Source organism: Neophocaena asiaeorientalis, unplaced genomic scaffold (genome assembly GCF_003031525.2).
Source record: "Neophocaena asiaeorientalis asiaeorientalis breed wild unplaced genomic scaffold, Neophocaena_asiaeorientalis_V1.1 scaffold517, whole genome shotgun sequence".
In the NCBI taxonomy this organism is placed as follows: Eukaryota; Metazoa; Chordata; class Mammalia; order Artiodactyla; family Phocoenidae; genus Neophocaena; species Neophocaena asiaeorientalis.
Window position 1 is genome coordinate 2,653,109 of NW_020172724.1, and position 25,791 is coordinate 2,678,899.

At 48.4% G+C, this 25,791-nt stretch overlaps 2 protein-coding genes across 3 annotated transcripts; both read right to left on the reverse strand.

Annotated features, from left to right (window-relative positions):
• Positions 1-7,225: 7,225 nt before the first annotated feature.
• LOC112396486 (mannose-binding protein A-like) lies at positions 7,226-11,412 on the reverse strand. Its single transcript, XM_024740247.1, has 5 exons — positions 11,269-11,412; positions 9,799-9,991; positions 9,261-9,377; positions 8,327-8,401; positions 7,226-7,684 (listed from the first exon to the last, which is right to left on the reverse strand). The coding sequence occupies exons 2-5, from the start codon at positions 9,980-9,982 to the stop codon at positions 7,311-7,313; spliced, it is 750 nt and encodes a 249-aa protein (XP_024596015.1). The 5' UTR covers positions 9,983-9,991; positions 11,269-11,412; the 3' UTR covers positions 7,226-7,310.
• A 6,832-nt stretch (positions 11,413-18,244) lies between these two features.
• LOC112396492 (pulmonary surfactant-associated protein A) lies at positions 18,245-20,872 on the reverse strand. Of its 2 annotated transcripts, XM_024740257.1 has the most exons (5): positions 20,738-20,872; positions 20,326-20,520; positions 19,946-20,065; positions 19,096-19,173; positions 18,245-18,621 (listed from the first exon to the last, which is right to left on the reverse strand). In XM_024740257.1, exons 2-5 carry the CDS (start codon positions 20,495-20,497, stop codon positions 18,245-18,247), a joined length of 747 nt encoding a protein of 248 aa, XP_024596025.1. In that variant the 5' UTR covers positions 20,498-20,520; positions 20,738-20,872. The 2 variants fall into 2 exon arrangements, with proteins under 2 accessions (XP_024596025.1, XP_024596026.1); XM_024740258.1 differs by lacking the exon at positions 20,738-20,872 and having other exon boundaries at positions 19,946-20,005; positions 20,413-20,497.
• Between the last annotated feature and the right edge of the window lie 4,919 nt (positions 20,873-25,791).

A 25,791-nucleotide genomic window follows, 5' to 3' on the forward strand; every position in this document is an offset into this window, starting at 1 on the left:
GAAGAAAACCAGTGGTGGGTTTTGTGCAAGCCTGGGATGCCTGGTCCCCAGCTACAGAGAGCCTGAGAGGGATGTGAATTCTCCGAAGATTCAATCCCCCCCAAAAAGAGTGATCGAGGCTGTGAGGACTTCATCAAATGATTCCAAAGCTCTGACGAAAGAATAAACATCCTAGAACCGTCATAAGCATTAATTTAAAAACATAAGGAGAATGGACGCGGTCATTTTATTTTAAAGGGTTTTAGAAAGCGAACATAGTTACAACAGTGTATTACTGACACAGGACTAGATAAAACAATGTAAAAAACCACAGACCCCAAAAACGGGTCCAAATATACATATATATACGTATATATCTTATATATGCCTGATAAAAATAGACATAGAATACCCAACTTGTAGGAGAATAATGAATTGTTCAATTAGTAATACTGAATTAAAAAGTTAAGCATTTGGAAGAAAAATGAAGTCAGATTCTTTTAGTTATATATAAAAATCAAAATCAGAAGAAAATGTAAGCAATGGTTTATGTAGTCTTAGAAGGGAAAAGAGCTATCTAAGACTATCAGAGAAGAAAATCCAAATAAAATCTTGATATATCTACACACAAAAATATATAAAACGTCTCTGCCAAAAACTAAAACACAACATAAAATCAGAAAAGTCTGATTTATTTGCAAAGTACATAACAGATAAATCAATAAGAAAATTAACATCTAAGTAGAAAAAATGGGATAAGTAAGAATGAGACGAGGGAATTCATAAAAGAAGAAAAGAAGAAGATGGCCAATAGTATGAAAAAATGCACAATCTTAGTAGTAATTAAATTAATTAAATTAAATTAAATTAATCAAGTTAATCAGTAATAAGTACCCAAAATCTATGAGCTATAGTTAAAGCTATAGTCAGAGGAAAATATACTTTACTTTTGTTATTAAAAATTAAAAAACCATTAAAAGGTGCACTGAAAATAATTGAATTGAGTGTTCAATTTTTAAACAAATTTTTTTTTTTAACAAATTTTAAATTTTAAAATGTTAAAATTTTTAAACAAATTTTAAAAACAACAAAAAATAAAGGCCAAAACAAATAAATATAAAAAGTGAAATTAATGAAATATTTAAAAAATAAAAGAAATGATCAATTAACCCAGAAACCAGACATTTTAAAAGGCAAATTAGAAAAATATATCCTGATAAATCTATGTAAAAAAAACCCCAAAAGACAAAACACCAACAGGCAGAGTAGTAGAGATAAAACAGGTGCTATAACCACAAACATGAGAAAGATTAAAAGAACTTTAAAACAATATATTCATCTCCTTTCAGGCACTGGTCATAATTAAACAGGGCAAGGATGAAGGGAATTTGGCATCTCTCCTCAGCCCTCCCTTAACCTTTACTTTGTGGCCTGGGGTCAGATTTGACACCTGTTGCCCTGGGGCTCCAGGGGGTTTACAGCTCCCTGGTCAGGGAGGAGGAAAGTGGCACTGCTTTTTCTCTTATCTGGAATATAGCCCATAGCCTCAGTGCATTGATCTAGAATGACCATGTAACTGTGAGCATGGTCTTAAGCTGTCTGGGCCCAGGGTGCCAGAGACGTGTGGTCACCCAGTGGGCGAGGACATCTGGCCCTGCAGGGTAGGGACTTTTAGGCAAAGGCATTCCAAGGGAGTGTAGCAACCAGGGGAAAGAGGGAGGGGAGGAAAACAGGATCATCTGAAGTCGAAGACAAGGGGCTCACGGGACCCCGCCTCCCACCTGGCTCGCCATATGATCTCTGAGTTTGCTGGCCCTGTCTTAGAGACACCAGCAGAGGGCAGCAGGAGGCTGTAGCTGGCGGGGTACAAAGCCACTGAACCCAATAACCTGAGAACGGAGGCTGTGCCCACAGCCGTATTCCAAAATAAATCTGGCTGCTTCTCTCATTGATCCAGCTTAGAGCTGAGTCAAGCTCCAGAGAAGGGAGTTGGGTCACACTCATCTGGGGGGAGGACTTAGATTCAGTCATTCGTTTGTTCATTCTTTTCTTTATTCAACAGTTATTGACTGTGCGTGTGGCTCCCAGTCCTTTTCTAGGCCGTGGGACCGCAGAGGTGAGTGATCGAATTTCCTAATAATCACAAGAGCAGCAAGAATGAACGCCTGCATCGCAGTCACTGCAGGCCAGTGCTAACCTCAGTGCCTTATTTGTATGGTTCATTTATCCCTCATGAAAGCCCTGTGGGGTGAGCACTATTATTATTCCAATTTTACCAAGAAGGCAACTAAAGCACGGAGAGTGTATGTGACTTGCCCAGGGTCACACAGCTACAATGTGGTAGAGCCAGGAATCCCGGCAGTCTGGCTCTTCGTTGACTTTGCTACACTGACATAACTTAAACAAGTAAATGGTCAAGTTGATTTCAGGTGACTATAATTGCTAATAAGAAAATAAAATAGGGCATCATAATGGTGACTGGGGCTGGGTCAACCTTGATTCAGTGGTCAGATAAGGATTTTGGGGTCGGGGGTAGTGGTGACATACAATCCAAGACCTGGCAGGGGTGGAGGATCGTATTAGCACCCAGACGGTCTCTGTTGAGCCCTAGCGGGTCCCAGCACACAACTCACAGCCACTTGCGGACCCTTGAGTCCATAACGAAGCACCCACACACCTTACCCAGAGCCCCTGGGACCACTCAGAGCCAATGGTCCTCAGTGAAGGGTGTGCAGAGAGCAGCTTGGACACAGGCTGGGGGCAGGGCAGAGGCTGAGGCCCCTAACAACAGGATGCTGGGAACTTCAAGCTCTGGGTCTGTTGGTTTTCCTACAGACGCTCACACACGCTCAAAAATACACGCGAATACCCCCAAGTCCAGGTACACACAATTCCCCACCCAGAGTCTCACCTGCCCAGGGCCTCACCTTCTCTGACGCTCCCCAGGGCTGTTCCAGGCCCAGACCCACTCCCAGGGGTCACAAGAAGACCCTGGAAATGCATAGGGAAGGATTTCAGTCAGCAGCTGCTTTTACTAGTGACGTCGATCAGCTGACAGGAGATTATTTCAGGTCTGACAGTATAGAGTGAAGCACTATTTATATGTGATGATGGATGTTCCCTAGATTTGCTGTGATAATCATTTCATGACGTATGTAAGTCAAATCATCAGGCTGTACGCCTTAAACTTATACAGTGCTGTATGTCAGTTATATCTCAACAAAAATGGAAGAAAAGGTGTACAGAGGGAAGCAGGACGCCCTTCACCTCAATGAAGGGTCTACAAGGAAAGGAGAAGCCTGGCTTCCTGGCTCTAGGTCCTCCTGCAAAAGTGAGGGGGAGGCAGAAAGCAGCTATGGTGACTATATTTCTTAGGGCAGTCGTTTCCCAAACTGACAAAAAAACCCGGGTCACCTCGGGGCCTCGCGAACGTAACAGACTTCTGAGATTTTGATTCACTGGGTGCAGAGTGGAGCTGAGAGCCTATGACTTTGGCTAGCATTCCAGGCAGTTCTGCGGGTCGCTGCTCTGAGAGCTGCATGAGGTGGCATAAGCGCTGTGCTTGCCAGGACAGGGCAGGCTGGATTTGGGGTCGGTGGCGGCTGGCCCAGCCCAAAGCGTTTGTTAGGCTAATAAATGGTTACTTGCATTTCACTGCTTTTGAGCATGACACTTGTATTTGCTTGGACAAACCACAGGTCCATAGTTAGAGATACTGTTCTCCTCCCCGCACAGGTTGCCACCAGGGCTAAGAGCACCCAGTCCAGGTGGAACCCAGCCCTGAGATCTTCCTCGTTTCCCAGCACCCCACCAGCCACTTAGGGTTAGGAGGACAACATCAATTTTCAAAGTCTACTTCCCGGCATCTCCAGCCCACCCTCCATGATCATGTTCAATCCCTTCCTGGTTAATGAGAAAAGAAAAGAAAAAAAAAAAATCCCTGATTCCTGGCAGGTTCTAAAGCATAGTTCAGTTACACAATAATGAGCAAACAACCTTGACAGCAATGAGCAAACTGTGAACCCTGGTTCCCGCCCACCTCTGACAGCCAGAGAAGGGAGGCAGGTTGGTCCTGGGCAGGAAGGGGATTTGAGAAGTGTGAATGCTAGGCCTTCAGCTGGTACCCCAAGCCCCTGTCCTCTGGCTTGGGCATGGCTAAAAAGTGAGAACAGTAGAGCTGGAAGGCTCCAAAGAAAGACTGTCCTGTGGGAACAAGGCCTTGCCATACCAGGATCCAGAATCCAGGCCAGAGCCCGGGCCTTGTATGTTGCGAGTTTTGGTAGTTATTTTCATTCTAGTACAGGAAGCAAATTGCAATCACATTGGCTGTATCTATATACCTTCATGGGAGACTGTTGACTTATAATTTAAACTCAAAGTCCCCATCTCAAGAGCAGGGTGTGTTTGCCATTCTAACTCACTCAGACTGACTTTCTATGGAACTGAGAAATTGGTGATAAGTGTTCAGGGCACAATGAGTATGGAAAAAATTGGCAGGTAACAAAAACGGAAGACGGTTCTCGGGTCCTGCAGCTTTGCCCCTGAAAGGGCCCTGCAGGTCTGCATCTGTGTGGGATCATTGATTCATCCAGCTTTAAAAGGGAGAAGCCATTACTGACCAATTTACAGATAGGGAAACTGAGGCCCAGGGAGCCAGCATGCCGTGGCGAAGACTCCTATCTCACGAGAACGAACAACGGGGCTCAAGAAGTTGCTCAGAGTCCTGAAGTCCCAAGGGGAATGTGCTGCCCGAGGCCCCTGAGGTCTGTCCTTGGAGCACCTGGCTTCATTAGGTCCCCTGTGCAAGAGATGTCAATCATCATATGTCCCTTAGTAAAGGAAAACAGCCTGCCCTCAGCCCTTGAGAGAGTGAACGAGATGGTCTGGACAGTATTCTTGAATCCATAATTTCCCTCTTGTTTTAGGTCTTGGGAAGCCTGGATGAACTGTAGTTTCTATCCTTGGACTCTCATGAGAATCCATTTTTAGGTTAACCCCACCTTCTCTTGAGCTGATTTGCCCACTGCTTGCTGATAAGAATTGGGAAGTAAATACAGGGAGGTTGTTGCCTCAATCCTAGACTGAGGGAAGAATGCCGGCCAGGGGATACATTTAGAGAGAGGAGATCTGAAAAGACGATCAGGTGCTAGTTCAGGGGAAGAACCAGCTCCACATGTCCAAGAGCCTGGGGAGAAAGCTTCATGTCCACTGGGGATGACTTAAGGGTAGGGGAGCAGGGTCAGGTCTTGGGTGGCATAGAAAGCTCTCAGAGTAGGAATGTGAGGTTCTAGTGATTGAGGGATGAAGGGGGAAGGGAGCACCACGGAAGGAACTAGAAGGAGAAGACTGAAAGGGAAATGGAAGAATTTGAGCTCATCCACAGATTTTTACTGCATTTCCCTGACTGAGGGGGCACTCATTACATGCTGGGAAACAATTCCCGTGAAGCACATGACTGCGTCTTGTACACTGACCTTTATACACAGTATAAACAAAGGAGACAATCATCTCAGGGTAGACATGGTCCCCGCCCCCCCCTTACATAAAATAGAAAGAATTATATAATGGTTACCTGTCCATTTTCTCATTTTTGTCTTGGCAATGAGAAGATTCAGGTGCAACTTTCATGCTTGATTATGATAATTCTCTTGTTCTTGGTTGTATTACAGGCATCTTCTTTCCTTCTAAAAACTTTCTGGTCTTTCCTTTTTCTATTTGCCATAACCTACGTTACCTAGGTTTCATGTGTGCCTCTAAATTTTAGGCAGTTTCCCATTCCTTTGGCAAGCAGTCTGGATTTGGAGCGCAAACAGTGAATTGTTCTGCTGTACATTACGAAAGTACCCTTCTCACTGGCTCCAAGTGCGTGCCTGAAGAAGAGCTTCACGAGGTTGAAAATTCAGTGATGTGACAGTCTAAGGGGGCCAGAGGCTGAGGACACAGGTACTGTCTTCCTCCCCCTGCCAGCCCCAATGTCTTCAGCACACCCCACCCCTACCCCGACAGCCTCACAGAAGAAGCACACCTCAGAGAGAACTCTACCCTATAATATTCAACGTGCAGTATCCCACCCACGCGTCCATTTGGTAATTCTTTGGTGCGCCCATGCAACAAACACTCATCAAACACTTACCAAGTGTGAGGCGCTCCCTCTGGTAGTTCGGATACAAAGAAAAATAAAATGGAAAACTAATTTAGCAAAGATATTTCATTAAGTTAAAGTGGCCCTTAGCCCATTCATGAAATATTTTCAATCTCATTTTGTGATCGGCATACAGCTGGAAGTGGAATTCACTCTCTTCCCCCGGTTTGCTGCCTGGGCTCCATAGAATCCCAGCTCCGTCCACCCTGAGATTTCTCAAGAACATCCACGGTCATGAGCTTGACTGTGGGCCAAGATGGTGTCAGAACTCTGCTCAGAGGGGGGGTTTTATTTGCTGACTGGATGGTGCTGCATCGTTTGCCCCCCAGTGTGTGAAATGCACCTTTAGGGAGATCTTCCCTCTTGTCTCTACGAATAATGGACCCATTGACCTATAATGGGATGAGGATGTCACAGAAGAAAGGGGATGTTGAACATGGAGGCATTAAGACCAATGATGCCCTGTAAGGAAGCACCCAGCATGCCTGACCACTTGCCTCCTCCCGCGATACTGGCATAGGCCACAATATCAAAAGAGTCTCCTAAAAGCATGCGGGAAGGGAAGGGTGCCCTTTGTCCTCAAGATCACCCTAGTGACTATTGGGAGGCCACAGCCACTTGGGCAAGTGACGGGATTCCTAGGACTATTCGCTGTCACCCATGTAGGACACTGCCAAGTGTCACAGTTTCAGTGTATAGCTCATGAACAGCTAAAAAACAACACTCATGTTGTAGACAGGGCTGGGCTAGCCATGGGAAGGAGACTCTGGCACCAGGTAATGGCAACTTGGAAAAGTGGGAATCGGATCTCTTGGAAGCTGAGACACTGCCTGCTCGGACACAGATGTGGACCTCCATTGATCCATCTGCTGGGCTGCAGCGTCCTCACTAAAAAAGGAGAGGGTTTGAATGTGCTTTTTCTGAGATTGACTCTGACCCAATGCTGTGCTCTTTGGCAGGACAGAAGGTGTCCTTTGCCATGGACTGGACTGGACCAGAAACCCTCATGCCCCACTGTCAGTCTCGTTTCACTTCATCCCCCCGCAGTCAAATATGTCCCCTTGCTTTTCTCCCATCCCCATGAAGGAATGAATCAACACTGGACATGGGGAAACTGGCACCGAATTCTCTTTCAGAGCAGCAGGGACCTCAGCAGGGAGCCAAGGAGGGGGCGGAGGAACCTGCCTCTTCAGGCTGGGAATTCACAGATGGCCAAGAAGGAGGAGGAGCAGGAGATGTCATTCCAGAGCCCATCTCTTAGGAGGAGGACACAGTCCTCCCCTGAGCCATGGTTGTTAGGCTCATTCTTCTTCCAGTTGCTGTAGCCCATCCTCCCTCCTGTCACATACATAAACTGGCCTTCGGTCACCTCATCTGTGATGCCCAGGAAAGCAATGTCAGGGGCCATGTCCTGGATGGCTTTGTTCTCCTCAGCATTCTTGGGGGTGGCCACGGTGGCCCCAAGCTCGGCACACAGAGCCTTCACTTTGGAAAAAGGCATCTTTTCACCATTGGTCACGTACAGCATCTTTCCAGACTTTTTACCCAAGGAGAAGCTTTGCACTGAAATCACAAAACGTAGGTGAGGTTGACTTGGCTTCAAGCCCAGCCTGGGACAGCAGATGAAAAAGCCCTTCTCTGGGAACTTGGGAGTCTGGGGTTGAGCCCCATTCTCTACCACCTCTGGTGAGATCCTATTAAGAAGGTGGAAGGCAAGTCCCTGGCAGCAAGCCGGGGCTCTCCTGGCATATCCCATCCTTAGGACAAATATCTGTTAAAAACTGTCCCAGTCCAGGTGGACCTAGGGAAACATGCTTGAGCCCCACTGCCAGACATGGGCACCAGGATGAGAAAGAGGCATGGACCGCCGTCTGAGGCCCGTGGGTGCTAAGGAAGGAGCAAAGATTCCAGAGTCAGCAGACCTCCACGCCATCCTCCTTCCCGCTTCCTGACTGTATGCTGTTGAATGAATTATCTATACTTCCTGGACCTATTTTTTTCTCACCTGTACATAAAATGGGTGTAACACCCACAAACAGGGATGGCAAGACGATTGAATGAAACCAAATTATGAGAAAATTCCAACCTAGTATATAGTAAGTTGTCATAAGTGTAAGTTCTTTTCCACCGTCCCCCCAGAACCTAGAGCACTCTGGAGAAAAAAGTTAGAGTCAAGAACACATTGGGGACAGAAAAAAAGCTTACGCTTTTTGATGTGATCCAGTTGTGATTTCAGGTTCCTTATCTGTCCCTCTAAGTCAGCCAGCTTAGCCTCGGCAACTATAAAGCAACAGGGAGAGGATATTTATTTAGAAGAAGACCCTCAATTGGAGAGCAGAGTATTTTGAAAAAAAAAAAATTAGCTTACTGAAAAGTATTCGTATTCCAGAAAAATAAGAAAACAAAAAGAAGCAAAAGGGAAAAAAACTGTATTCCTGCCTTCTCAGATACACTTAGTAACTATTGTAAACTATAACTCTGGAAATAATAATACCATAAACTATAGCTCTGGATCCTTTTCTTCATATACTGCTTAAATATTGCAATATTATAATTATTTATAAGAAAAGGCCCAGCTAATTTTTCTCCTTTTTGAAAATTTTTCTTAATCATATTTTCATTTCCTATTCTAGGCAAACTGTTTAATACGTTTATTATTCTGATAGGCCAGTGGACAAATCTAAGTAAGAGGTCATCCTTTTGGTTTTGTTGTTACTGAATTTATTTTACTCTGAACTAAGTTGCTGTGATGTCCCCTATTATCCAGGGGTCCTATGAGGCCAACCCTTTTCATGCCACTCTTGTGACAACAGACATAATCCAACAGCAGAGAGGACCAGTTTCCTCCCTTGCAGCCTGGAACCACATACTGGACTGTTGCAGCTGAAGGGCCAGGGCACGTGTCCTACAGAGATGTGCTGAGGGTGAGGCAGGCAGGGTTTGGAAGTCTATACCCGGGCACCAGTGGGAATCCCCTTGGGCCCCAAGGAACTGAGAGGAATGAGGGCGCTGGGTCAGGAAGCAGAGCTGAGCATCTTCCAGTGGGGCAGCAGGAGACGGGGCACCTCCCACCTGGCCCTGGAGTTCCCAGGTCCTGGGTCCCCTCAGCCCACATCACTTGCTGGGGTGAGCTCCTTACCCGAACTGTCTCCACGATCTCCTTTGTGGCCCTTTTGTCCTGGAAGCCCAGGCTTCCCTATATTTCCTTGAGGCCCCATTTTCCCTGGAGGGCCCTGCAAGCCTCTGAGCCCTGGCCCTGTTGGAAGAGGAAGGAAATGTGACCCAGTGTCTGTCGCTCATTCTCTTTCTCCAAAAGCTCAATATTTGATTGACCCCAAGAAACCACCACTCAGCTAGTAGTGATCCAAAGAAAAAAGATCTTCCTGCGTCTCAGGGGATGGCCTGTCCTAAGGGCCAGCTCCCTGAGCAGAAAAGACACCCCTTCTCTAAGGACAACCACACATCACCAATTCCTGGGTGGCAATGAGGGATCCTGGAGAGTCAGAGGAGCATCTTTATTTTGGAGAGAACGCCCTTTTACAGGAATTTTTCTGAGTGAATCGTCACCTACCATAATGAAAGGTGAGCCTCCTCACGTCTCTGTGCTAGATCCCTTATAGAGAACACTCTCCCATTGGGGTAAAAGATTTGAGAAGTCAGAGCGGCCTGTCCTATACCTGGTTCTCCCTTTTCTCCCTTGGGTCCATCTCGCCCATCTCTGCCTGGGGTGCCGTTGGTGACTGGGATGCCACAGGTCACCACTGAACAGGTCTTCTGGGCATCCTCACAGGCTTTCGTTTCTGAGCAGGATGCTGTCACCACACACAGAAGGAGGACAGCAAGTGACAAAAACAGGAACATGGTCCTTACCTTAGAGCGGAGAAAGTCAAAGAAAATAATTCCATCTCATTTGATTTGCTGCCATCTCTGACGTGTTGGACCCTGTGCTCGGGGCAGCTGACGCAGAGGGGGATATCACAGCTCTTGGCCCTGAGTTACTCCCAGGCTACTAGGAAAACTACTACTAGCACAAGCAAAATGTGTTAGAGTTAGATCAGTGCTAAAACAAATATAGATGCAAGAGTAGTATCACAGGGGCCCACTTTCCCTGGGGCTCTCATGCCCTGTGGGCCCAAGGCTTAGTTGGTCAGGCAGCCCTAAGCACGAAAGCCCACAGGGTCTACAAATGACACACAAGCCCTGTTCCCGACGGCCCGGCAGAGAGAGCTCATTTCTTGCATGACCTTTGGCTGCTCTCTTCTCAACTCCCTTTCTTGAGGACCTAAGTAGCCTAAATTTCCCTCTTCTTCTCCTTCCTATGGACGCTAAAGGTAGACTCAAACTATAGCATGTTCACCTGGGCCCAGCAGGGTCAGCTCATACTCCTCCTGGCAGGATCCTCTGCATGCTTCCGAGACGCTTCTCCGGCTCTGTGCCCCCATCCAGCCGTCAGATTCCCATCTAGCCTTTGCTTGAGCTGGTCCCCTTCCAGGAAGCCTCACAGCCCAGCCCCCATGGGCCTATCCCCCTGCTCCTCTCTGACCTCTAATTCCAACGTCCCTGCCTTCGCTGCATATCTACTGCATCTGTCCTTGGCCACCCCGGCCTGTCAGCTCCCTTAACCCTTCCTTCCCTCCAGGACTCAGTGAGAAGTAGGAAGTTGAGATGGAATTTTCTTTCTTTCCTTCTTTCTTTTTTTTTTTTAGGATTTTTAATTTTTAAATTTATTTATGTTCTCTCTTTTGTTGTTGTTTGTTTGTTTGTTTGTTTGTTTTGTTTTGGCTGCACTGTGTGGCATGTGGGATCCCAGTTCTCTGACCAGGGATGGAACCCGTGCCCTCTGCCGTGGAAGCACGGATTCTTAACCACTGGACTGCCAGGGAAGTCCCGGAAGGGAATTTTCTTGATCAAATCTTCTCCACCTTCCCTCTCTCTTAAGCTCCCCTGATTATGTGAGAGGCCAAAGCCAGAGCTAAACATGTTGCTGGCATACACACCCCACTTCCATTCTTCTGTTTGGCTGAAAAGACCACCTTGAGTTTGCAGATGGTAACCTGGATCCAGGAAGGGCACAAGGCCCCAGGTCAGAGAGACAGAGGCCCTCAGGGGGCCTGACAACCCCACCACAGCCCCTGCCTGGAACTCACCAGGATCAAGCCAAGTGGCCAGACTCTGGGCCGAGGCCTCCTCTTCTGTCCTCAGAGGTGACTTTCTAGGGGCCTCCTCAGAGCACAGAGGCTATGGCAGGGAAGCTGGTCCTCCTGCCTAGGCCTCTGGTAGATGCCTCAGCAATGTCAGCCCCAATTAGTCTGGTGACCAGGGACAGTGCTGGACTGGCCTTCAACCCCAGATTAATAAACAACCATCCTTAGAACCGCTGTAACCTGGGCAGTTCTCCAGGGCTGCTGGTGGGGTCTCCAGCTTAGCACTGGGCAGCTCTCTACTGCAACACCCCAGACTCCTCCCACTGCTCCCTCCCATGCACCTGTCTCTATAGCTCTGCTATCTGATCCTCTAGAATCACAGATTCTCAGATCATAGATCAGAATCCCAGAGGACAGTTCTTTCCAAATATTTGTCTCTGGAAGGGACGTCCTACCAAACACGTGCTCATGCAGACACACGTGTACAGGCGCACACTTGTGTACCAGTTGTTCTGCCTAGTTCCCCCTTCCATTCATATTTAATTTACTAGGAGCAGGAGCGAAGGGGTTAAACACCTACAACACTGAGTCACCTCATTCCTCCCCTGTCATTCAGAACATTCGTCAGCTGCCCTGTCTGGGCGCGTTGCAGCGCTAGGCACAAGGAAAGGAAGTGTTTGTAGACAACTCAAATTCAAGGCTGAACATGGGCATTTGCACTAGCTCTTCCAGCCTAGGACACTTCTCTCCATCTTTGCATAATTGCTTGTTGTCGTTCAGATTTCATCTTAAATATTATTGCTGGAGAAAGGGCTTTCCCTAACCATTCTATCACAAAATTATAATTCTCTGTTTTAGTTATCTGCTTATAATTCTTCTCTATGTAAAATTGTCTTATTTCTTTGGTTGCATATTTATTGACCATCCCACTCCTTTAGAACAGGAACTTCATGAAAACAGGCATCTTGCTTCCCCACCTCTAAGAGGGCCTGGAAACGGAATCAACGCTCAAATATTTGTGGAACAAAGGAATCCTCCGGCATCGTGTCCTCAAAGTGGCCCTCTTGACTTGCCTCCAGCTAGAGCTAACATCTGTGCCCACTCTCCCAGTGCTTTTAATACTTTTCTAGGGCAGGAGCTGCATTTGATTCCCCTCCTTGTCTCCAGGGTGTAACTCGGGGCTGGGCACGTGGGGAGGATCCACTGAGAGAGTAAGAAGGGAAGCAGAGACCCTGAGCAGGGCAGACACCAGATCAGTCTGCGGCTCCTCCACGCCTGGGTTTCCAGGAGTGTCTGGTTCTCATCTCCAGAGCCTGATCAAGTGGCCTTTTTCAAGTCACTGATATAACTTTTGATTCCTGCCTTCCCCCAAACTTACACCCACTCTTTGAAACACTTAGTCTCACCAAACAACTCTAGAGGTTTGCTTTTTCCCTGTGGTAGACTCTGCCTTTCCCTGTGGTAGAGCAGGGGTAGACTCTGCCTTGCGATTGGTGCTTTGGTCCCTCAAGAGTCATCAGCCCTTGTGTACTCAAGTCACTGTGCCCTGTTCAGCAAGCCTCCCAGGTTCCTGTTACCAAGGAGGCTGCCAGGCACTGAGAGGGGCCCATTGTAAAGAAGACCCCCCTCAGGGGCTGTGTTTCCTGATGCCATTGACACAACTCCGAAGGGCATAGGCTCAGAGGACAAAGAACTCTCAAACCCTACGGCAAATGAGCAGACCTCCCAGAAAGGTGGAAATCTGAAGCTGAGAGATTTACATACAACCAGGACCCTATATGTCCTACAGACTTAGAGGAAAGATGGCTTTAGAAGGAGGGAAGAGGATAGAACGGGAGGAGGGAGGGATATGTGCTGCGAGCAAAGGGACAATAAGAAATACTTGACCCTGGTGGGAAAAAGACCCCCCTCGAGGATGCATATCCATTGAGTCTGTCCTGTCATAGATCTGGGGTTTGAATTTATGCTTATTAGTATTATTTTGCTATTATTAATATTAATATTAATATTAATATAATAATATTATTATTAATATTATTATTAATTCATGCCAAGATGAAAAATTGTTTTTCAAGTGTCCCAGCTCATCACAATCTAGTGTAGCATGGGGACGTAAAAGCAATGGAGGACCTTACCCTTAACCCAGGCACCTCAGGATTTTCTCAGATGGAGATCAGGTAAATTTGAATTCACCTTATAAAAACGACTGAACACAGTAAAAAATAAGTAGAGTGAAATCTGACTGACACAAGACTCAAAACTAGGCCTCGGAATGCTGTCAACTCTAGACAACAGATAAACTGATAGTTTTAAAAAGATAGTATAGGGCTTCCCTGGTGGCGCAGTGGTTAAGAATCTGCCTGCCAATGCAGGGGACGGGGGTTCGATCCCTGGCCCGGGAAGATCCCACATGCAGCAGAACAACTAAGCCCGTGCACCACAACTACCTGCGCTGTAGAGCCCATGAGCCACAAGTACTGAAGCCCGCGCACCACAGCTACTGAATCCCGCGTGCCTAGAGCCTGTGCTCTGCAACAAGAGAAGTCACGACAATGAGAAACCTGCGCACCACAAGGAAGAGTAGCCCCCACTCACCGCAACTAGAGAAAGCCCACTGAAAGCAACGAAGACCAAGCACAGCCAAAAATAAATAAATAAATTTAATTTTAAAAAAGACCGTATAAATAAGGAATAAAGAAGGAATAATAAATAAATAAGGAATAAATAAAAATTAAACAGTGAAACTCAAACTAGAATAAGGAAATAACTATAGAGCTATTAATAAAATTTCAGAAACGCTCGTTCTTTGCAAAAATAAACAAATTTGGCAAACATAACCCTGGTGGTTTGAATTACTCTCCTGATTTCCACATTTTCTTTTCGTAGAAATATATATCCATGCCCTTTGCCGTGGTACTTTGCAATGCCTCCCACTGGAGTATGTGGAGTAAACACCCCAACCCCTTTGATATTTGGCTTGGCCATGTGACCGTGAGCGGACACTAAGGGAGCAGCAGCTTTAAATGTGGGAAAAATATGTCCCCAGTAGCCACTAATATCAGAATAATGAAATGATGTGGAGCGAACAGGAACTCCCCTGAAAGCTTGAAGTAAAAAAAGAGCTATTAAAGTCCAGCCATGCATCCATGGTTAATAGCACAGTCCCTGGAATCTGACTTCCTGTATTCATAGCCCACTTCTGCCATGAACTGGCTGCATGATCTTTGGAAAATCACTTTAATCGCTACGTGCCTCAATATTCTCATCTGTAAATTGGGCGTAATAATAACGTCTACATAATAGGGTTAATGAGGATTATATGAGTTAATGGAAGTATAATACCTGGCACGTGGTAAGTGTGATGAGAGTATCAGCCATTAGACCAAGTAGGGTATCCCAGGAATGCAAAGATGGTTCAACATCAAAACATAGTCCAGTTAACTCACTAATTTAATATATAACAAGTTTAAGAATCTTAATGCAGATATGTACAATCTTGAGGCTTGAAGCTCACCCTTTTCTCGAAACTAATACATGCTCTCAAAATTCTTCATACCTATTCTTCCCTTGGCATACAAACTTTCTAGGGTTGAGTGAAAATATAGTCCAAATGATTATTGTCCCTTAGTTTTGTCACTAAAATCTGTTTTATCTCTGATTCATCACCACCCTGGCCATAGAGTGGTGGCTTCTTGAAGGGTGGACAGTGCCTCCTCTCTTATTTTTTTTTTTGCACGTGTGGTTGGTAGAGAGAGTGATGGTGCCAAGGGTGGCAATACCTGCTCACAGGAGGCACCATATATCAGTGGGAACACTGCTGCTTCTCAGCCCATCCTAACTGGTTGTTGGGTCCCTCTGTATGACTGATTGTAAATGACAGCTCCTCCCAGGAGCTGGTCCTTCAGATAAGGGGCTCTGTAAAAGCCTCCAGCTGCCTGCTCCCTACCCTCAACATGACATCAGTGAACATTTCACTTCATAGTCTCTTGCTCTTCAAGTCCCTGTGTTCCAAGAAGCAATCTGCTCATGAGTAGGGCTTAAACTCTGGCTAGCTTCCATGACATCGACATTGGCAGCCCCTGGGAAATTCCATCCAAGTGGTGGAAATCCACATTGCCCCAGAACACACCTGCTAACAGTTCTATTCTCCCCCTTCTTCATCTCCCCATGCCTCAGCAAGATCAGGCCCTCTGCTGGTTCAGCTCTTCAGCAATTTTAGAACAGGAGATTCCTGCCTTAGGTGACTTAATGAGGGAAGGAAGGCAAAGTAATTCGGGCATCCCTATTTGCAAAGATTAGGAGGAGGATAGGACAGTCCCCTCCCCCATGCCACAGGGAGAGGAGAGGAAGGGATAAATTCCATTGTGAGAGTACAGATGTCACCCATGGAAGGTCAGCTTGCTTTCGCCTCCTTAGTCTTCCTTATACTGACCAACAGAATGCGAATTACTAAGCCACTCACGTTGAATGGCCCTCACCTTGCAGGTTCCATGGTGGGGTCCCTGGAACCCCCTGGACTCATTAAAAGATGACCCTTTTACTCTCACCTGTGGGCTCTAGATGCCAGTACCCAGGAACAAGAAATGACTCAACTCACACTTGACACCCTTTTGATGTTAACAGCTTAAAGGAAACGCCAAAGAAATCATCCGATAAAGCTCAGTACATATTCATGATGAAAATGAATCTCAGCAAACTATGAAAAAGAGGGAACTTTGCCTTGATAAAAGGCATCAGAAACCTAAAACAAGCAACTCCATGCTGAAACACTGGAAATGTTCTCATTATACATTCAATGCGCCCCTAAAGATAACATTTATCACTGAGTGTCTTCAACAATATAGAGGGTCTCCTGGCCCCTATAAAAAGGTAAGAATGATATATAAGAAATATAAATATCATGAGGAACAGGCAAAATTTCTGTCATTTGTAAATATAAGCATATATCTATAAAATGTGAGAATCAATTATTAGAAATATTAGGGGGAAAGTGAGAATCCAAAATGGTTGGATATACAATCAACCAAAAAAAAATCAGTAGTTTTCTTATAAACCAGCAATAATTAATTTAAAATGTGATAAAAATAATATAATAACAATTGCAAATAACACCATAAAGGGAGTAAAAATAAACCTAACAAGAAATGAGAAGACAACGATTTTCAGAGACTTAGACTGTTCCTCTGTAAAATACGGGAAATATGTTTCTCCGTACTTTTTTGAATTTGGGGGAAGGCTCAATAATTTGTGTGCTGGGCCCTAAGCTCATGTGGTAGGGTGACCAGATTAAAAATTGACATTCATGAAAGAATGAGAAATATTTCTGCTCATTCCCATCTAGTTTTGTGGATTGTGAACCAGAACTTCCTCTTGTCCCGAAAAAGAAGCATATGCAGTGAGGGAGGGCATTATGTGAAGGTGGGAGAAGTGGGGACCTTTCTGGAGATGGGACATATATATGGTCACCTCCTCAAGCAAGTAGAGACATGATCCAGTTCCCACACAGCCTTGGGACATGGGGGCCATGGTCCCTTTCCATGCAGTCCTGAGACTGAGGGGGCTCACAGAGCCCTGAATGCCACCACTGTTGGGCTATGGCAAACATCCAGGGGGCCGAGTGGGGAACGGAAGGCATGATATCACCACCCTCAAATGGAACATGTAGACTTAGATCAGGAGCTATCTTGATGCCAGCCATCAACACTAACGCTCACCTGTTCCTCCAGACGTTTCTGTAACTCCCCATCTGCCCATACAGCCTGAGGATGGGAGCAGGTTGCCCCTTCCACCCAACAAAGAAAGCTTAACCTGAGACTGAACTTTCCACTTTTCAGATAAGTGGGGCCCCAGAGCCAGAGTTAACTTGATTTCTAAAATCACAGAAATATTTCTTGAAACCAAAGCAATGGAAACTCATGTTAACATATTCATGATTTATTACACTTGAATCATCTCTGTTCAGTGAGAGGATGGGGTGGTGATGAGCATAAGCTTCAGATTCAGGTAGATGGGTTTGAAAACAGCCTCTGTCACTTGCTCCGTGTAACAAAACTCAAAACATTTAACTTCTTTAAGTTTCAGTGTTCTTGTACAAAAAATGGGGAAAATAATGCTCATTCCATGGCACTGTGTGAAGATTAAATCATAGTTTATAAGATGTCTTAGAAGTGCTTGTCAAGGTGCTTGGTATATAGTATATGCTCAATAAACACCTCACTGAGGTCTGAAGTGGTGGGGATGTGTTCCTCAGCAGGAAGTTACTTGGGTAATGTCTGAGGTGGGGGTGAGATCTTCCCTCGAGGCATAGGCTGGCTGCTTTCAGGTCAGGGAGTTGAGTTGGTACCCCAGGAGTCAAGGGAGTGGATAATACATGCCAATCAGGGGTGATTGGCCTCCACCATGCTGGGGCACCACCCGGCCCTCTGACCTCATGGAGAGCCTGAGCAGATGTGCCCCACAGACCTCAGGCTGCCAGATAATCCCGAATGTATCCTTAGCTCCACACATTTGGAATTTCCCAGAAGTCCACCCATCTATCATTATGCTTGCGCAGCACTGCTAAATCTTGATAAGGCTGGGCAGGCAGTGGGCTGCAAAGAAAGAGTAGAGGGGCCAGGAAGCAGGCACCCTGTGTGTGCTTTTGGAGGGAACCTCCATCCCAGGACTTCACTGTTGCCATCTACAAATGAAGGAGTTGGACAAGAAGAGGAAGAAAGAAGCCTCCCTCTCTTGCCAAAGGGCAAAGTTAGAGTGGCTGTCTAGAGTGCAAAGCTGAGAAGGGGCTCGGGGTGGGGGGAGTCAGACTGACTAGTAATCAAGGGGGAGGAGTCAGGGCCCACCGGGGAGTGCCGTGGCTAAGATACCTCCAACTCTTATAGCTACAAAGGTGTTACAGCACCTCATAGACCAGGTGGATTCCCCAGGACGTGGGCTGAAAGGCAAGGCAGGACCCTCTCCATCCTGTGGCCTTGGTGCCTGCTCAAAACTCACAGATGGCCAGTCGGGACTGCAGGCAGTTCCTGTCATTCCACCGGCCATCTGTGTACATCTCCACACACTTCTCTTTGCCCCGCCCCCCGGGCTCCCCTGGGTACCAGTTGGTGTAATTCACGGGGCTTCCATCCAGGTAGTGGAAGTCTCCAGCAGTGGGACCCTCAGCCAGGCCCAGGTAAGCATAAGTATTGTGCTTCTTCACGATGCTTGCAATGGCCTCATTCTCCTCTAGACTCCTCGGGGCAGCAATGCGTCCACCTACTCTGGCACACAGCTCTCTAATGGCATCAAAATTGACCGACCGCCCATTGGTGGAGAAGACCTTCTCTCCCACTGCCAGCATGGACCCCTGCAGACTGAGGACTGACAGCAGAGGAATCCGGGTCAGGCCACAGGCCTCTTTGTTTCCAAGTCCTTTTCCTTCCCTTTATGCTCTCTGCCTTTATGCGCTTTGCAATCTCTTCACCTCTTCCTCTCTCTCCTTCTTCCCTCCCTCTTCCAATCCTAGTCTTTCTGGATTCCCCTCCATGCTCCCATCATTTAATTATCCATTCACCCATTTAACAATTACTTATTGACCGTCTATTATGTGCCTGAAACTGTGCAAATTCCTGGGATTCAATAGAAAGCAGTAGAGCCAGGAACATTGCTTCCCCAGGACATAGGGAGATAATCCATATCTACCTCGGTCTCCTCTGAGCCGTTCAAGGACATCTGAACAAGGACCTCCACGTCCACACTTGTTGGTCAAGTCTCTAGATTCTGGAGTCTGATGCTGAGGACGAGGAGAACTTATGGGAACCCCCTACCCTCTAAGGCCCCAAGGGATCCCCTTACCGCGCATCATCTTCAGGATTTGATGGCTGATCTCAAGGAGTGTGCTCTGGAGCTCCTCGTCTAGATGAGCTGGAAGCCCTGTAGAGAGATCCCCAACAAGAAGAGGGGCAGGCCAACAAAAACCCTCACTTGTGCCAAGCAGGTGCGAGCCCAGCTGCAAGCCTGCCATTCTGCCCTTCACTTGTCTAGAGCCGCTGCCCAGGCCCCAGGTCATAAGGGTCCCCGAGGTTGGAGTGTGTTTCCTACTCCCTACACACTTGTCCTTTAATGCAGCCTCGCACTTGCTCAGCCCCCTCTCTACTCTTCTTTCCTGCCACATCCTTTCATGGCTCTGTCTGTCCACTTCTGTAGGGTTTTCTAGTTTCTGGGCAGAGCTCCCTTCCCCACCTTCCAACCACGAGAGCAAATGTGGTTCTCTCTGACTCTCCTGATGGACCTTGATTACTGCTCAGAGCTCCAGAGTTGCCCTGGACATGCGGGGTTCCCAGTGATATCATCTGTCTGGTCCTTGGTCCACATAACCCCCTGCGCCCTCAGAATTCCCCTATGCCTCAGCACTAGGAAGTGCCTCCCCTCCTCGCAGTGCTGTCCCATTTCCCACACCTGACGCCCTATGTCTCCCCATCAGCTGTTGTGATGCGTGGAACACTTCCAATACCCACCAGTCCCTGCGCTGTGGCCCACGACCCAGACCCCTCTGATTTCTCAACCTCATATTCTCTTATCTAGGTTGAAACATATACCCTTTGGGGACTTCCGTGGTTTTGTCTGCTCCCCTTCATCCCTCAAGTAACTGACCACATGGGCACGGTGTCCAGTTGCTTCTGTCCACTGGCCACATCCTGCTCACCTGGAGGACCCCTCTCACCAGGCTCTCCCTTTTCTCCACGCTCTCCAGTGAGGCCAGGGGCTCCAGTCAGCCCATCACGCCCAGGGAAGCCTGGCATTCCTCCAGGGGGGCCCATGGGGCCTGCAGAGAGAGGGGGACAAGGATGTATGCTATCTATCATCCACAGTGGGTTGGGGCTGATGGGACTGGACCTCCATTATCAGCCAGGCTGACTCACCTGTCACTCCACGGGCACCTTGAGTGTAGACCCTCCAGGGCTGCTCCAGTCTAAGGGTCCCCGGAAACTCCCACCATCCAGCTGACCCTTGAACCCAGCCCAGAACCCTGGACAGCAAGTCCCCCTGAAAACAGGTCACTGTCCCTCAGCTCCCACTCAGTACCTGGAGGTCCAGGGTCTCCTTTGATGCCATCTCTCCCATCTCTTCCTGGCAGGCCGTGGGATCCAGGAGCACCAGGGACGCCAGGGCTTCTAAGACAAACTTCCTTCATGTCGCGCTCAAGGCCAGAAGCCACCATCCAGATGAGGGCGAGGGTCAAAGAGCACAGCAGCATGGTGCCTGCTCCAGCGGCTCCTTCTGTAGGAGGGAAAGGCTGTGGCCCACCCGAAGCATTTGCCAAGGTCTCCCCTTGCTGTGCTTTGTCAAGATTCAGGCACATGATGGAGCCTGAGGGCCAGGGCAGGTACAGACAGGAGCTCTGGAAAGACCCATACTATCCTTGGAAACTCCCAGCATCATCTGGTACCTAACATGGTCTCATGCCCCATCCCTCTGGCTGGAGGTGGAGTGGTACCTGGGCGGGTGAGGAGTTGTAAAGAGCTCTGGAGAGTCAGAGGACCTGGGTTCTAATGGAGTCTCTGTTCCTCGCTGTGTGACCATGGGGAACTCACTTCACCTCTCTTGGCTTCAGCTGAAGCTTCTGTCCTGGAGGCCATCCTGGCCTGTCCCTCCCAGGCTGTTGGGAGGAAGGATGTGGTCAACATCCACTAGCTCCCTCTGTCCCTCATGCTCTCAGCTACCCTCCTTTTGAGTTCTAAGGGATCGTGATCCTGAGGATGAGGAGAGATGACCAGGGCCCAGGTCTTGGCCACCCCACGGTGCTCAGTGATAGGGAGTCCCCTCCTCCCTGCTTTCTCGGGATGCTTTCTCTTTGGCAGGCTGTTTCTCCCCCTGCCTCCACCCTGCAGGCCCTGCTGGATCCCTGGGGCCAACGGGCCCGGCCCAGGCGCACGGTGAAGTATGAGGATATTCGCAAGCCCATCTTCCTGTACGCGTAGTTAGGGTTCTGCGGAACAAGTCCCAGTGGTACCCAGCGAGGGCCCCTCCTTCCCTGCCTGACCCATAGTGAAGCCTGTGGCTGCTGGGCTGCTTCATGCTGCTGCAACCCTGGGAAAGACCCAGGGGATGGGGCTAAACTCACCCACACGAACAGAGCCTATGTGGCTCTCTGCCTCCAGATCTGCCTCCAGGTGGCGAGGTGGACGGCAACATTTATACTGATGTAGGCTACCGGGCTTCCTCTCCACCCCAGAGAGGGGCCTGCCACAAGGGCCTCTACTCCAGGACAGCCAGGCAGGAAGCTGCCATCTTGTTTACCCAGTACATTTCCCCACAGGGCACTCAAGCTGGAGGGCCACTTGGGAAACCCACTAAAGAGAAACTCCAGATCGGTAAGAAGGGAAAATTCCCATGGACCGGAGGCCACCCACTCTCCCTCCACCCAGTTTCCCCAAAGCAGTGAAGAACGAGAGCACTTATACGGGAACCGATGGAGGCACGTGGCAAAGGGAGCCCTCTCCCTCCTGGGCCTTGGCCTCCCGGTCCTGGCTAGTGACACGTTCGCAGCCCCAGAATCACGATCCCCCAAAAGCCCACCAGCTGGAGAGAACATACCAGGGCTGGACTCTTTTCCCAGGGGAGCAAAGAGGCAGGTCAGTGACATACAGGGCTTCCTCCTGGGGCCATTCCAGCTCCAGAGCCTCTTTGGCTCTTGGAAGTGTCCATAGGGCTCCAGAGTGTGCAGAGGTCACGTCTGAAGCCAAAGGGTGGTCAGGGTGAGCTGGAACAAGCTGTCTGTCATGGGGCGTGGCTCCCCACTGAGCCCCCAGCTCTTGCTTCTGGGGCCTGCAGCTGAGTTGATGGAGCATGGTTCACAGGTACAGGTGAACCTTTGGCGGGTTCCCCAACCCTCCGCCCCGGCAGGCTCAGAGGTGGGGAAGCAGGGCGGGGGCTGGAAGGTCACAGGGGGACAGCAGTTTCTGTCTCGGCCTTGGTGATGTCTGATGACCTGCAGTGGTGATTTGTTTAAGTAGTGGAATGACACGTGAAGCCTTAATTGATAAGATTCCCTCTTCAAGCCACTTGATGAGGAGGGAATCTCTAACGTAGGGATGGTAACGATGGGGAACGGAGACAGGAAGTAGTCGCCACGCTTACCTGTGAGTGGTCTGAAAAATCTTGGGATCCTCAGGGAGAGTGGGAGCTCAGCTAATGGAATCCCTTTCCCAGGAGCAGGGAGCCGGTCAGAGCCTCGCTGGAGCCCTGAGTGCTTTCAGCTGCCCTGCTGCCGCCTGTCACGTGCCCTGCGACTCTGTCAGGCACAGGATGGGGAGCCAGGGCCAGCGCAGGGTTGGGGCAACTGGGGAGCAGCTCCAGCTTAAGGACCACAACTCGGCCTGGAGGGAATGCGGTTCTGCAGGTGAAGGAATGGGAGCAGGGGTCCTCTTGGGCAGATTTTAAAGGGTCTGGGGGGAGGCAGCCTGGAGGTCCGGGCCATGGCTGGTGGACTAAGGAGTCAGACACACCTGAGTTGCACTTTGGAGCTGCCACTTGTTATCCCTGTGGCCTAGGTCAGGTTATATAACTTCCTGAGCCATGGTTTTCTGGGGTTCTTTTAAATTATTGTTTTGAAGTAATAACAAACCTACAAGAAAGATGCAAGTGCGCCTCGAATTTTTTTCTGAACCTATGAGAGTAGGTTGCAAACATGATACCTCATCACCCTAGTATATTAGTTTCTATTTCATACGAAGATGTTTTCCAATATAACCATCAAAATCAAGAAATGAATGCTGGTTCAGATATTATTTTTATTTAAAAACATGAAAGAGTATCACGGGGTATTTTATTTAATCTTTTAAGTCACCCGTTTAACTTAAGTCACTCACGTGGATTAATGCCAATATATTAAAGTATGTCATAGAAATTCTAATAAAATGACTACTTATTTATTTACCTGGCCGTACCTCCTTCTTCATCCTGTGTTCCACCACTCTCCTTCTCCAGCTTCTAAGAGGATGCTCCAAGTTCGCGGAACTGAGCGGTGCTTTCCACGTCGCTCTTCCTCTGAGCACGATTCTTCTCTTGTCTGGAGTGTTCTGACCGCCTTTTCTGCCACACACAGAAAAGGGTGGATGTCATACAATATTTGCCTTTCTCTGTCTGACTTATCTCACTTAGCATAATGTCCTCAAGGACTATCCACGTTGCTGCAAATGACAGGATTTCCTTTTTTCGTGGGTGAATAATATTCTGCTGTATGTATATACCACTATGTATACACCACATCTTCTTTATCCATTCATGTATCGATGGACACTTAGGTTGTTTCCATCCTTGTGAATAATGCTGCAATAAACATGGGAGTGAAGATATCTCCTTGAAAACCTGTTTTCATTTCCTTTGGATATATACCCAAAACTGGGACGGCTGGATCATACAGTAGTTCTGTTTTTAAATTTTTGAGGGACCTCCATACTGTTACCCATAGTGGCTAGACCCATTTACCAGTTTATAATCCCACCAACAGTGCACAAGGGAACAGATAATTTTTTACTGTAAGTATGCAACATTTGGGACGTACTTATACTAAAAAATTATTCATTGTTTATCTGAAGTTCAGGTGTCGTTGGGCATCTTATATTTTATCTGGCAAACCTACCTGCAGGTACCATCAAGCAGAGGCTCTGGGTGAGGCAGGAGAGACCTCCTTTGGCTTGCTGTCATCTTATGGGTTTAGTCTGGGCCCACATTGTCAAAGTTGCTGATTTTTGGCTCAGATACAGATGAAAAGTCTTCCTGACCTCTGTGTGGCTATTGAGCAGGGGCTGAAGTGTGGAGTGTATGGGTTACAAATGGGGCTGGTATTTAAAACAAACCCCAGCTCTCCTGAAGCAGCAGGGAACATCCAGGAGCCGGGGGCGAGGCGGGGGGGCGGTGAGAAAGCCCAGGATTTGCTTTATCCCTGCCTCCGCCCCGACTAGAATGACTCTCCCCAGGAGTTTCCATGGCTACATTGGGAGGGAGGACAGCAAGGTAAGACACAGTGGGACACAGTAAAGGAAGGGACCAAGTGTGGCTGCAGCTCCCAACCAGCCTTCCTGGGGATGAGTGTCCATCAAAGCAGGGATGTTGACCAAGTGCACAGGCTTCTCACAGAGTCTAAGTGTCCCTTTCCCTGGGGCAGTGGGCCCCAGATGCCTTGCAAACCACACGTGCAAAGCCCAGAGAGGAGACACCAGCCAGGGCTCAGGCCCTGATGGTTGTTTACATGAGGCTGCCTGGTGGAGACAAAGCTGAGAGCAGCCGGTGGGACGGGACAGGACAGGCAGACTGCAGGGGCAGGGAGGGGTTAGCAGCAAGCAGGCTGGGGTTCTCCCCAGGAAAGATGCAGGATGGGCTGCACCTGGATCCCAGCCTGAGGGAGCTAGAGAAACCGTCTGCCACCTACACTGTGACAGGAGAGAACTTTCAATGGCCTGCAAGCTTCTTCATGGACAACACTTTAACTCCAGTGCACCACAGGATCAAGGAGGCCCTGGTCTTCAGAATCAAACAGGTACATTAGCATGTGCTCTACGCAGTCACAGCTGTCCCCCTGGGAGGAATCCCAGGCTCAGGACAACATGGGATTCTTTTCACCCTGCTTCACGGAACAACCAGCTCTGGTCTGATCCCAGCCTCGTGTTTTCACTGGAACTGAAGGGACTTTTCCCATCATGGATCTCCCCATTCCTCCCCCACATTCACTACGTTCATCCGGGGCCTCCACTGTCCTCAGAGGACACCTGAGCCCACATCCTGACACCCACGTGACCCCCCCCGTGACAGCCTTGGCCCCCTCCTGGCTCACCCAGGAGCCAGGCCCCGGAACACCGTGGCGTCCGCTGTGGGAGTGTCCACAGAGCTCTCTAAAGAGGCTCCTTCTTCCTGGTCCTACAGCCTGGATGTGTTCTACTCTCTCGTGTGCAGTGCCCTTCTGTGAGTCCTCCTATATTTAATTAACCTCAGATTACAGCAACAATACCTCAATACATTCATTCTAGACTTTTGAAAACATTTCAGAAGGGACCAAAGCCTCTCGGCATTTAGGCCTGCAACGCTTGTCCCAGTGATCTGGGATGTCGGAGCGATGTCCCCTCAGGCCAAGTTGTGGGCCTAAGACTGGCTATGGTCTGGGTTTCATTTTCTAAAAGACCTGAATGTTCAAGAAGAGAGGGCATTCTCCGGAGCTTTCAGCTTAAAAGTGGCGCAAGAATGGGGCCGAGAAGGAGGTCTCAGCACCGCCCACCCTGCTCCCTCGGGGCATCCTGAAGGGCAGCCAGACCACAGGCTGCTCCACCTCATTGGGCTGAAGAGATGATAAAAGACGACAGCTCAGGTAGAGCTCCTGCAGGGTGACTGGTGTGGGGAAAATCTGATCCTTGCTGGAGTGTCCCACATCTGTAGAGGTGAAGGGACCAGCTCCTCAGGCACCCGTCCAATGCCCGCCCTCTGCGGGGGCAGGCAGGGCTTCCCTGGCATCTGCATCACTCCTAACTCTAGGGTCTTCTTCCGAAACTACCCCCT